This window comes from Equus quagga, chromosome 3 (genome assembly GCF_021613505.1).
Source record: "Equus quagga isolate Etosha38 chromosome 3, UCLA_HA_Equagga_1.0, whole genome shotgun sequence".
Taxonomy (NCBI): Eukaryota; Metazoa; Chordata; class Mammalia; order Perissodactyla; family Equidae; genus Equus; species Equus quagga.
In genome coordinates this window covers 84,905,958-84,919,879 of record NC_060269.1, presented here as the reverse complement: position 1 = coordinate 84,919,879, position 13,922 = coordinate 84,905,958, and the positions used below count along the sequence as shown (strand labels likewise).

Here is a 13,922-nt window from a genome sequence, read left to right as displayed (position 1 = left end):
CGTAAGACAAATGATCTCAGCCCCCCGGGGCCCCTTTCAAGGATCCAACTTCTCCACAAATAGCATTTACATCTTTGGAAATGCACAAGGTTTAAGTTTGCCAAGAATGAATGTCTAAGTATACATGAGTTAGATAATGGCAGGCCGAGGACATCATTTAGGCTGAAAGTGTGTATTTGTACACACAGAGTAGTTAGAGGCAGAGTGTGGCCCTTGGAAGTTTTGAAACAATCACTGTTTAAAGTTCATGAAAAACACACTAAATCATTTTTTGAGATTTGGGATTCATAAATCTTGTACCTCTCCCACTCTGCAGTGCCTTGATGAATTGGAAGACAGATTCAAGGAGGCAAAAAGGGACCCAATTATAGCGTTAGTTTTATTAATGGTTAAGCTGGATTGGAGGACATGGCTGGGCTTTCTATCTCCTTCTAGGAACCCAGACTGCAGGACCCTGACTTATTTACCCAGGAGTAGGCGGAGAGGCTGGAACTATACAGCACACACCTGGATGGGCCTGGGCAAGATGCTGTTACACCTGGATATGAGACAATCTAAACTTCAATACAGGCGATCCATGCCGTCATCACAAGAGTCTATGTGCCCTGAACTCCCACCGCCTCCTGTATTTCCCTGAATGCCAAGCTCTCATCCCTCTTACTGAGCAAGAGTAAAAGCACATACATGTACACACACTGCTGTGCCATCAAGAACAGGAAAAACCATGCTTCTGATGACCTGCAGGCATGCTTGATTTATGGGAATTCTATTTTAATTACAGGAGAAAAACCTTTCGTTGTAAATACTTTCAGCTCCACTGCAGATTCCTAGCAGAAGTGTGTCACACTGAATATCAACTGATTCGATATAAACATCTAGGGCTAAAAGAATAATTTCAACAGCAGTGGCAAAAGCAATAACAATAACAACAAAAAACAAAGATGGTAAATTTTAATCTATATTATGTTTATTATGGAAAATGAAATGCAAAGAAATCATATTTAAAATTTTTTTGAGGGTAAAACTAAATCATCAGTTGAATTTCTTTCATTCATCCATTCAAAAATCAAATCCAAAATGAGGGTGGAAGTATAAGTAATTCCAAAATTGTGATCTATCCTTATATAAATAACATTCCATCTTTTTTCTAGGAAATGAAATTTCATTGGTAGGTCAATTTCCAGAGGATGGGGACTTTCCTGACTAAACCACTTTATGACCGTTGTATATAGATATCATGAAAAAACACAGCGTTAGATTCTAATATTGATACATCCACAAATGGAATTTCATTTTGAAAATTACTGTTTCTTTAGTGATTTAACATTACACTAGACTTTTGGTCTTAGCTGAGTATTTACACACATGATTCTCACATTGACAGCTATCATTTTTCTGGGTGGCATTTAAATTAATACACATCTTCCAAAATAATTACATAAATTTATCTTTTAAGCAACGGTAAATGTTGACAAACATCAAGATTTCAGGTATGCTGCTTTTATAAACAACTATGTTTTTAGTAGTTAAAAAACACAGCCAGCTATAGCTGTAATTGTAGTGTTGTTATGGTTGGTTAACCTTTTATTTTTATCTAAGATATAAAGATGGCACTTTCATTCTCTAAAACACAAATATGCATTAAATGGCATTATTAACTTTCTACTGAGAAGTGGTTCTATTTGCACTTTACCACAGAAATCTCTATTAATGGGCAATTCTGGTATTTCCATTCATAACTTCAACCTAACACCCAGCCAACATAATTTTTAGTGTCAAGGAATAGGGATCAAATTATGTTAGGTTTTAGGAAGCAGATCAGTCTTTTTGATCTCTAATAGACTATTTCCTTTTAGAATAAATGAGAGAAACTCAAGCAACATCAATTCAGTGATGTTGTCCCAGTGTTGACATTTGCAGGCTAATGACTCTAATCTTGTTATCTAGCCCACACAGCATCACCTGTTATCAATAATAGTAATTTATTTGAGTCCATCTTAAGGAACTCCCAAGTACTCATATCCTATTATCCTACCAACATCACCTGTAATTTAAAAAAAATTTTACTCCTTGACTTCTCTTTGGTGTTGCTAAACATTGTTTCGCCGATTTCAAGAGAAGAATGCCTGCAATCATCTTCCACTTCGAGTGATTACACTCTTTTGAAATCTAGGAATATATCTCTAAAAAAAGTAGGGGTTTTATCAGTCTGTGCAAATAAACACACTAATAAACGTACAAATGGAGTCTATAAAACGTGATCGGTTTTCCCCAGTGTTTGCCCTTTCCGGATATAAAATTAGGTGCTTAAAGAACAACATTAAAACTTTGCAGCTGTTCAGGTACCACCAGTCTGAGCCTCAGTGAGATGCTAACTAGATTTTCACGGCCTAGTGGGGCTGGGCTGCCCTAAGCACCAAATCTGCTACCAGAGAGTACCACCACTTAACGGGGAGCATCTGATCCAGTATTAATATATGTAAAAAGGAACAATCATGGAAAGATGCAGTTTTCAATTAGTTGTTTTAATTTGTGATTTACTTAAATATATGGGTATGAATAAAATGCATTTATGTGTGCATATCTATGTGGGTAAGCTATTTACAGTTATGTTATGTATACATTTTTATGTGAGAAAATGCAAATACACGTTGATTAGCCCTTGTGAGGCTTTTGAACGACTGTTTCTTCTTTCTGCTTTCCTGCCACTGCTTTGAGGATTTAGATAATTCATACAAGGTATGTACACAATCACACCCATAGTATGTACATCCTAGTCACACACTTAACACAGAGAGGATGTGTGAGGAATGTAAATCATCCCGGTGGTCAAAGAACTGACCTTACCTGTGACTAATGGTGTGGGTAATTAGCCCTGGCACATTTAGTAACATGCCAATGTCCTGATTACTATGTTCAGCCTTTATGACAATATGTTATCTACTCTGGGAGATGATTAAAAACAAAAAATAACAGCCCTTTCTGACCTTCAAAAATGAAAGGACAAATTCTGGTCCTGAATATACATGCAGACTTTTGTTGGCTTTATTCACTTTCGCACATGTGCCTACCTGATGACAGAACTTGCCCTGAAAATGGGATCAGCATGTTATTTTTTTCTACACATAAAAATAGAAAACCAACCACTCAGACTGTACACACTTACAGAATGTATTGACATACCACAACCTGCTACAGTATTTGCACAACATATTGTTCACACATTTGTACAGCAGAGATACATACATTTAGAAATTTAGTAAGTGTTAGTTCATTTCTTTCTTGAGTTGTCAGGCCCTGTTGACCTGTCTTAACTTCAGTAAAAGGCATCTCCCGATACCCCTAAAACAAGAATTCGTCTCTCCTCTCCCCTAAGGATTGAGGAGTACGACTATAATACTGCAACTCCTGATCCACCAACATCATTTTAAGACATGATGGAGAAGATTATGGAAAGTAATTTACTCAAAGATGTGGTTAAAATAAATGCTAAGGAATCTAAACTGAAATCATTAAGAGATGCCGATAAACGTGGGTAAGCCCATTCTGCTCATTCAGTAATTGGCACTATATATAGCCTTTACATGATATTAAAAGCAATAATACAAATCAGAAAAAAAATTGGTTAGCTGCCTGAAAGTTTTGCTGAAGAACAGACAATTTAATTTTTAAAGTAACAAAGAGTACTGCTAGCAGCAATGTCAAAAAGCAAGCTATAATTTTAACCCCAGAAATAAGTGGATGACATCCCCACATCTCAAGAGATCAAGAAAGAAGTTAGCATTCCTCTCCCATTTAATTCTCCTTAACACACTTAAATCACTAGGGTGTCTCTCATCATAATTATCACCATGCTGGCTGATCATCAGTATCTTTTTCTGAAGTGTAAAATATGTGATTTTTATTCCTACTGTTTGGCAGCCAATCGATTTTGAGTTTGAACCCAAAGAAACTTGATGAAGCAGTAGTACTTAGAAACGCCCATCTGGAGCATCATTTTCAGTAAGGCATTATTGGAGGCCCCTTTTGATGTGAGTACTCACGTTTTAGCTATTTTTCATTTGAGAACCCCTTTTTCATAGGTAAGGCTGGTAATCCTCCAGGCGGAGTTAACTGAATCGCTCTTCTACATGCTAGCGTCCAGGAAGAAGGATTACCACATAGTTAGCCCCTCCATTTCAGCAAAGTTTCCGGTTGGAACTGTCTTGAGTTTTAAGCTGGCGAGACTTTAGGTGACTCCTTTTCTGTTTTGGCTAGCTTAAAACAGAGATGTGAACCACATCCCAACAATGCTCTCTAGGGCTGCACCTCTTTATGGAGCTCCTAAACACGTTTTTCCAGCAAGAAAGGAGAAAGAATGCCTTTGCTTATTTCTCCTGTGGGTTACAGTCAGTCCTCACAGAGCAAGCCGTAATATATAATGGCATGCTCATAACACATGCACTTGCTGGTATAACTGCCTCTTGTTGGCACATTATTGCTTGTCTTTAATTTCATAGTCAACAGTCTTTATTCTCATGATTAGTATCTGAGATATCTGGGTCTTAAAAAAACCCACCAAACTTGTAAATGACATCTTGTTGCACCACTCTGGCCTCCACTGTCATTTCACCAAGGCCCACGGTTATTTAAATGTCCTTTATAATTATCATCACTTTGATAAACCTAAGAGCCAACAGTAATTTTTCAGGACTTTTTGTTGTTTCTATCTACTCGTATATACAGACGTATTGGATCTACTTTGAGAGAGGTTATTTCGTTGTGGCAAGTGAGTAGTTTAGCTGGTGTGTTCACAGTTAAAAGTAGCGGTAATGACCTCTGGCAGATGTCACTGATTACTTGTGAGACAGAATTTTTCCACCTCAATCGATCATCATTTATGTCCTTGCTCATTGCAAATCAAGTTTATTTGATTTTTGTAGCCAAGGAGAATTATTTTTCCCCGAGGGTGGGATAAAGTTCATGGAAATCTGTTTCCTATTTACAAGACTAGTTTTTCCCCTTTTGCAAAAATGTCTGAAATTTTGTAGACATCCTTAAGCCCGTGTGTCTGCACAGATGACATTTATAATTACTCAGCCAGTTGCAGAATTTCATTAAGAAGGATACAGTTACAAGGATGGACAGGAGGGTCAGCACATCACCTGTTATTTGCCAGGTGGCAGCAGCTGCCCCACACACGGATTCAACCAAAAGGGCCACATATGGCATCAAGGAACGTTGCTAACAGAAAACAAAATGCCCAGATCTGAATATAAAATAGCAAACACTGAGGCAGACGTGGACAAGACTTCCAATTCACTGTGTCGACAAAACCGGGGGAGGGATAAGATGGTGAGCTCACTTAGCCAAGATACTGCTGAGTTCACTGTATTATCACCACAAAGGGAAATTCGCAGGCCTCATTTCTCAGACTCCACTTAGGACAAAGCAGGAGAGAGTAAACAGCGTCATCTCCACGGCAGCACTGTAGATGATGGGAGAATCAGACAGGCAGAGGCCTACACAAGGCTACAAGGGCCCGAATTCAGTAAAAACACATAGACATATATGCAAACCTTATCCTAAAGTATTGTTTTTCTTTATACTGATTCTGAAAAAGTAGATATGGGGGGTGGTGAATTATATGGTACTAGAAGTGCACAAAATTTTTAACACTTGCACAGTATGTAGGAGGGAGAGAAGATAATTTCTTACATTTTGGCAGCAAAACATTAACGGAGTGGATACAGCAAAGGGCAAACAATTTACATTGACAGCATGTTCATATACATCCTCTACAAACAAATTTTAAGTCACATCATATGCTATTCTTCATGTGGTATTTACAGGTATTCCCAGAATTTTAGGAACTCCCAGAAATGAGAGGGATAACATTAGAATAAGCTAGGAACACTAAAATCTCAATACTCTGAGACACAACCGAAAGCATTTCCTCTTCTGCTTTGTACTTTAAGACAGCAAGCTCCTATTAAGGACTTGGTTCCCAAACTCAGCCTCTAGGGAATATGTTACACCTGCATATTTAGTAAAATTTATTTCAGTTTTTATATTTAACCCATAACATGGAGAACACTGGTATCCAAAATAACGAATATCGGACAATTCTAAAGATTAAAAAATCATCAAAAACAAATTATATTCAATACAGCTGAACTTGACAAGGTAGGAAAACATACGAATGTATTTTATCAATATTTCATTTTGAATGCAAACAAAAAGGGTTCTGGTTAACTTTGACCTAACAAAATGTTCAACTTACGCCACTGATCCGAAACACAAAGGTTAATTAGGATTTTACTCGACGTACAGTAGTTGGTGTGTGGCATCAACGCCAGCAATCCAGGAAGACATAATTAGAAAAGCACTAAAAATAAACATGTGACAGCTGAAGCGATGACATTTTTCTTGCGGTCATAAAAATAGCAAAATCAATATTTAAATTAAAAATTCTAGTATTCACTGGGTAAGCTGTATAGCATCTTAGCATTTTAAATGTTTCATTGTCTTCCAGAAACTGTTCTAACTCATCTGTCTTTTACTACTGGTTTAAGAAAGAAAAACAAACAACTTTCAACCCCATGTGTGCCGTGCAGCTAGGGAACAGCAGAGCAAGTTCAAAGAGGCTGCCATGCTGTGAACAAGGCTTTGCACCTTCATTTGTTGAATGAACCTAAAGACTCACAAATGATGTACCGAAGGTCTATGCTGCGTCACAGGTCCGAGTGAAGGAAAATTTTCAAATAAAAGTTTTACTGTGAGGGGCTGGCCCCGTGGCCGAGTGGTTAAGTTCGCGCGCTCCGCTGCAAGCAGCCCAGTGTTTCGTTGGTTCGAATCCTGGGCGTGGACATGGCACTGCTCATCAAGCCACGCTGAGGCAGCATCCCACATGCCACAACTAGAAGGACCCACAACGAAGAATATACAACTATGTACTGGGGGGCTTTGGGGAGAAAAAGGAAAAAATAAAACCTTTAAAAAAAAAAGTTTTACTGTGAGAACATTTAGGATATCACAATGCAAAAACACTGCTGTCTTGAATAGGCTCCTATCTTATTTACCCATTTGATAATCTATTTCTGCTACTGTTTTTAAAAGCTGTTCTTTTTAGGAGATTCAATAGCAACAAGAAAGCTTTTGTAATATTTTGTGACAATCTTTAGAGTGTGGTAGAAGTAAAGACTAAAGGTAAAAAATAAAGATTAAGTAGTAAAGGTTAGTTCCAGCACCAAAGAAAACCAGTTAGAGTTACTACATCAAACAGTAAGTTTCAATTTGAGAGGCACAACGACAACACCAAATTTAGTTTAAATTAAATTAACTAATTAAGTTAATATTTGACAAATGCCTACAACTCTCTTAGGCCTCTGCTTCACTGAACTATTTATAAATCATGTGATTACTCCAAACTCATGAAAATAAATATTATTACCAGACGCTGAATTCTTCCTTTTCTCCTCTTTTAATGCAGGAACAGCCTGTGCTAGCCACTTCCCAGCAGAGGACAACCTGGGGCCCACCCATCTGGAGTGGGTACTGTTGACAGCTGCTACTGTGTACTCAGGGTGTTCTCTGTGTATGCACGGCACGTATGCCAACAGGTAAGGGAAGTAGGCAGTGAGCGAGAGATGGCAAAGGCATCTCCCACAGACGCGCCACGAACACCAACAATACAAATGGGTATTTAAGGCCAAAAGAGAGAGTTTTAGACTAGATCTCTAATCATTAATAGTCATCTGATTGCTAATTAGATGATAATTTCTACTTTAGACAGCATTCTTAATAGAGGCCAATTGATAAAAAACTGAAAAATGTGCCTAATTAAAAAATTCACTCTAAGTTCCAAGTATAACAACTGTAATTACGTTGTCGGGCTCTGAGAATGCTGTGACCAGGGTCTACGTATGCAGGCTTCATGTACAGTCCAATTGCTTTGAAAGACATCAATGGCTATTAACTAATGTAGGTTGTGTTCAGTGTAGCTTGTGGTGCTGAAGTTCAGGTATGATTTTCCCTCATATGTTCGGAGTCTGCAAAAGAGAATTAAAATGAAAAAAAAAAAAAAAAAAAAGGCCAAAGCAGAGATTGGGAATTTACAGCACAAATGGCATTTATGAGTCTCTGGAGAGAGAATACATGGCCGGACACTCTCTTCTGGCTCATCTAGGGGAATGAGTCCAGAGAAGGCAACCAGCACCCCTCCAACGTCCAACGGTCTGATTTTCTAAATACAAGGTGGAGACCAGCGCTCTCCTTCGGTGACTCCAGGAGGGGAGGCGCTCCCGGGCCCTGGCTCATGCTCCTCTTCACAATACCCAACCCTCAAGCCACTGCTGGTCATCCCAGCTGGCGCCCTGCAAGACACTCGCAGGTCCCAGGGACACGCTCCTCTTGCAGAGACAGGTGAGGGCTCTCAAGGGCCATAGCTCACCCAAAGCTCAAACCGTGCTCTAGGAAAGGCCTCTCCTTTTATTGGGATCAGAGGATGAGATCCGATGGTATTTCTCTTAAAATCAATAAGGCTGCAGAGGTTACCTTTTTACCACAGATTAGAAACTTAAGCAATCAGGGGACCCCAGTCTACACACAAAAACTGTGAGAAAGCTCATGTCCTACTTGGTGCTGACTTCATTTTCTATTAGAAGCTACTGACCCAAAGCAAGAGAAAAACAACATCCTGTTTACAAGTCTAAATTAAACATACTGTTTTTGTTACTCAGGATGCTTTCGTTTTTTCAACACAGAAAAAAGAGTGTTTGGTAATTGGCTATTTATGATTCCTCCCCAGAACCTTAACATTCTCAGTAGAATGTCAGGGGAGAACACCTCCGTTAAAATTTAGCATTATCAATAATTCGATGATCTCTTCAAGAATTCAGTGGCCTGTCCTTCCTCTCGGGTAAGGAAATATGGATTTAATCTGGTCATAATCACAGAGATGCACCTCGCCTTCAGTGCAGGAAAACCTATATAAATAAATTCATGCTTTATGTGGGCAGTCAAAAGCTTAGCTAATTTTCCTAATATAACTTTCTTACATTTATTAACAGGTATAACAACGTTTATAAAAAGGGTTCTCTACAGATGTTTACAAATATTAATTCATATTTGCTATTTTATGCATTTAAATGCTTTTACTGAATATCATCTGAGTCAGATTTGTTTCAACTTTTTACATTATAGTTCTTATCATCTACTTAAATTTTATGTGGTAACAGCATTCTTATTGCAACAGGACTAGAAAGTATAACAGTGTTTTTGCTAATAGTGTTATTACTATTTTTAATATAAAGCAGGGACCTTAATGGAAACACCACAGTGTGATAAATTGAGGCAGTAATACAAAATGACACATGTATAACGATTATGATAGTTCTAAAAGCCACACCATATTAAAAAACCCAGTGAATATTGTTTCCTCTTAATTAAGGTCATAAACCTTCAGTGAAACTTGCTTCTCTTCTCTAGTTCTTTCTAATTGAAATGATATTTTTATTTATGGAGGCCCAATCAAGGGACCCCATAATTCTCAACAGCAATTTCCTATAGTTAATACTTGCTTTCTCTTCCTGGTCTCAGAAAAAAACCTACCTAAGCTTTGACACAGACCAACACCCACGAAGACCGAAAATGCATACAAGGGCTCCACACACGTTCTTTTCAATCTAACACAGAAGAAGGGGCGGGACGAACACAGCAGTTGGGGCGACGGAAGTTCTGCAGCATGGACTGGAAAACGCTGTGCTGCCTTCCTTTGAGCTTTTTATTTGAAGAAGCATCTGAGGAAATGGATCTCCGGGTCTGGCTGTTTTGAGCTTTGACTAATTTCTCGTGTTCTCTGATTTGTCTTTGTAAATGGTTCTGGATGGCGATCCCCAGGGACTCGGGGTCCAGCGAGGCGCCGTACACTTCCCAGGTCATGCCCTGCTCATCCCACACGACGTCCCTGACACGCTTGGACTGCTTCAGCTGGAGCTTGGCGTCGGCACCGAGCTGCTTTTTCTTCTCCCCGGGCGTGAGTCCCACCTGAGCCGCAGCCGCGGTCACGTTGAGCTTCTGCTCCTTGAGGAACTCGCTGACCCGGCTGCCGCGGCGCGGGCTGGCTTTGACCGAGCGAGAAGGGGTCTTCTTGCCAGAACTTGGACTGGAGTCGCCCAGGGAATCAGACGGCAGGCTCAGGCTGGCGGTTGTCTTGGTCTGTCTGTTTTCTTCCACGGCGCCCTCCTGGTTCCTTCTAACTGGGGATGGGGTGGGGCTGGCAGCTGATCCCGTGCCTCCACTTTCTTGAGATCTAGGGTTGAGCAGTAGGGTTTTGCCGTCTGCCTTTGCTCTTGCATCGAGGACATCGGTGCCGCTAGATTCTTGTTCTTTTACTATCTGAGGGGACGCAGGCTTCTTTTCTCTCGCATCTCCTTTATTATTGGGATCCAAGCTCCCAGACGGGTCAGCTTTGCTGGCAGGGCCACAAGAGCCGGCGAATTTGCAATCTGGGTCTGTTTTGTGGTCATTTGTGGTTTTCACTGCAAACTCGGACGGCTTGGTTTCAGGTTTCCCCAAGCCACGACTCGTTTCAGCTTGACTGTCCCCACTGAGAGAAATCTGGTCCGTGGGGCTAGCTTTCAGGGAGCTAGAATTAGTTCCCGAAAGCTGTTTAGAGGTGGGCTCTTCCCTCACTGGGGTCACTCCTGCTGACCTCCCATCTTCTTTACCCGTATCCTGGGCCTTACTGGATGCCACAAGGGTGGATGAGGTTTTAAGGACCTCAGCCGATGGGATCACTGATTGACTTTCTCCTTGGAAAGCTGTGGAAACAGCCGCAGCAGCCTGGATGCGCACCTCTGGCATCATGCTGGGGCACTGACCCGACTCCTCGGGGGCTACGGTGTTGTCAGATAGCTCCAACGTGTGGCTCCCGCTGCCGCGGCCATGGCAAATGACATGCAGCTGCTCTTGCTGTTCGAAACGCTCAGGAGCGGGCGTTTCCTTCAGGAGTGCAGTGAGGATGCTGGGGCTGGTGGAGACCGACCTGCTCTCGACACTCGCCACTGCCTGCACCTCAGCATCTTGCCGAGCCCTGCTGGGAACCTCCCTGATCTCACCCTCCTCACCTTGGCTGGTCATGGTGCCCGCTTCTTTGAACCTTGATGCCTGGTGCTGTGCTGGCAGCAGCACCTTCTCCGGATCTGCAGGAAAGGAACCTTTGCTAGTGAGGTGAGATGGTGGAGGCGTCACAGAAGTCACGGCCTGGGCGTCTGAGGCAGTGGCAGAGGACTGTTTGGTCCCTGAACATCCATCTTCTCTTGCTGGAGATTCGCAGGACCTGGCCTGGGAGCCGCAGACAGCTGGCTGCCTCTGCCCTTCTGGAGAAGGTGCGTGACTGAACGCCTTGGTGGCTGCCTTTGCAGTGTGCACTGCTCCCTGGATTGTTTCTTGGGAAGGAAAATCACAGGGCACTTGATCGTTGCTGCTGCTAAGGGTGCCTCCCACAGGACAAGTTGACTTCTCAGGTTGCTCTCCATCTGAGGTTCCCTGTGATTTCACCAGCATATCTTCAGGTCCTGATGAGGGGCTGGCATTGGGCTGGTCACCTGGGATGGCCTGGTGGGTGTGTTGAGTGGCTGGCATTATAAATGCTGTGTTTATAAGATCCTTTCCTGCTGCAGAATGCGGGCCTGGGGCTGTGGGCTTGCTGCTTCCCGGCAGCAGGGTATTGCCAGGAGAGTTGAGTGTGGGAGATGCCTTCTCCACCTCATTGAAGATGCCAGGAGAAGACATGTCTGGCTGAGTGGTCTCATGCTCACACGCGTGCATCAGGGCCTTGGTAGCTGCCCTGGGGCTGAGGTCTGGTTCTGCAGGAGCATCTGAAAGGCCATTGGTGTTCTCGCACAGGAGGGCTGATTGAGGCGGAGGTGAGACAGCTGGCACCTCTTCTTTTCCAGAAGCTGCAATCAGGGAAGTTGTAGCTGATCTTAGAGGGTCAGGTACAGTCCCCATGGAATTTCTCTTCAGGAAACCCTCAGAGCTGTTCCCTGAGTATGCTCCCACTGGGAAGCAGTCGTAGCTCAGCGCGAAGACACAGTCAGAGAGGAGCCCTCTGAAGGGTCAATCTGTGAATCAAGGAAACGCTACCATTAATACAGTACAGCATGTAAGGACTGGAATACAGCAAACTGTCATTTGTGTAAGATCTCATAAGCACATTAAATATTTTCTTCCCATATCTGTTGATATAAAAATAGACCTTGGGAAGAACGATTTCGTGAAAAATATTTTAATTACGCAAGTATTATTTTGATATATTAGTTTCTGCTTGCATCCCACTGCTGTCTAGCAAATAGGTTTTTAATGTATTTACCGAAGAGTTTGATAACTACCTCAAAAGTCATTTGTGTGATCTGATTTACCAGATATCAGAAAATCCTGCAAAGCTACTGTAATCAAATCAGTAAGTACTGAAATAGGCCTCAACAGATATGGGAAGTAGAACATGTAGAAATAGATTCACCTATAAATAAGGATTTAATATATGACAAGAGAGGCGCTTCAATTTAGTGGCAAAAGGATGGATTACTTAATATAAAATGCTGGCAAACTGTTTATTCATCTGGAAGAAAAGAAAATTAGATCTTTATCTTACACCAGTTCGAAAAATAAAGCCTAGATGGATTAAAGGTTAACATGTTAAATAAATAAATAAATATCCTGTAAAAAACTCTAGGAACCATAATATAATCTAGGGGCAGGGAGGGTGGGCTTCTTTTGGCAAGGCAGAAAATACTGAAACTATAAGAAAAAGTATAAACATAGATGACTAATCAAAATTCAAAACTTTTGCATGGCAAAAGATACCATAAAGAAATACAATGGATTTGGAAAAAAAAAAAAAAGTTTGCCACTCTAGAGGACAGGCAGAAATACCTATAATATAGCAGAAGCTCTTAAAAATTTACAAGGACACAAAATAGTTTATTGGAAAAATGGATAAAGAATATGAAAACGCAGCTTGCCAGATAGGAAGCCCAACAGCCAACAAACTTCAAAAGATGATCAAATGCATTTGTAGTCAAAGAAATGCAAATAATTTAACAATGAGATATTGCTTTATACCAATTGCACTTGAAAAATTGAAAAAAAAAAAAAAAAGAGTTATAACTCTTAGGCCAGGGGAGACCTAGCAAAAGGAAGTATTTTTATTAATTATAAGACGAAATGGGTATGGCCACAGCTTTCGTAGGGAAACAGTTTAGTTCCTAAAACTAAAAATACAGATGTCCTTGACCCAGTGATCCCAATTTTATCAAACGAAATAACATGCCGGCATATATAGAGGTATAAGTATGTTGACTGAAGTACTATTTGTAAAGGCAAAAAACTGGAAACAAACGGATCTCCATGAATAGGGGAGTGGTAGAATAATCATGACATGCCTCTACTGGAAAGCACTATGCAGCCATTAAAAGAAACAATTAATGAGCCAGTCCTAATGGCCTAGTTGTTAAAGTTCAGTGCACTCCACTTTGGTGGCCCGGGGTTCAGTTCCCAGGCATGGAACCACACCACTCCTCTGTCAGTGGCCATGCTGTGGCAGCAGCTCACACAGAAGAACTAGAGAGACTTACAACTAGAATATACAAGCATGTATGGGGGCTTTGGGGAGGAAATAAAAACAAAAACCCCCCAATTAATTAGGCTAGAACTTTTCACTTGGGAGGGATTTCCCCAAGGTATGGTTGAATGAGAAAAGCAAGGTAGAGGAGAGGGTATATGTGTTTCATTTTTGTAAAACAATGACCTAAAACACTCCATAGGTTTGTGTTGCGTGTGGGTGCAGATATGTTTGTATATGATTATATTAAGTCTAAAAATATTTAGAAGGAGACATATTAGGTGTTAAATGGAGGGCGTGTGATGAACTGGGGACA

The 13,922-nt window shown here is 41.0% G+C and overlaps 1 protein-coding gene across 3 annotated transcripts in view; it reads right to left on the bottom strand.

The window, feature by feature from the left end:
• Window positions 1-6,935: 6,935 nt before the first annotated feature.
• The window catches only part of GPRIN3 (GPRIN family member 3), a 63,426-nt gene continuing 56,439 nt past the window's right edge, over window positions 6,936-13,922 (bottom strand). For all 3 annotated transcript variants that reach the window (XM_046655883.1, XM_046655881.1, XM_046655882.1), the window contains one exon: window positions 6,936-12,107. In XM_046655883.1, coding sequence (XP_046511839.1) covers window positions 9,661-11,994 — 2,334 coding nt within the window. In that variant the 5' untranslated portion in view covers window positions 11,995-12,107 and the 3' untranslated portion in view covers window positions 6,936-9,660. The remainder of the gene's footprint in view (window positions 12,108-13,922) is intronic.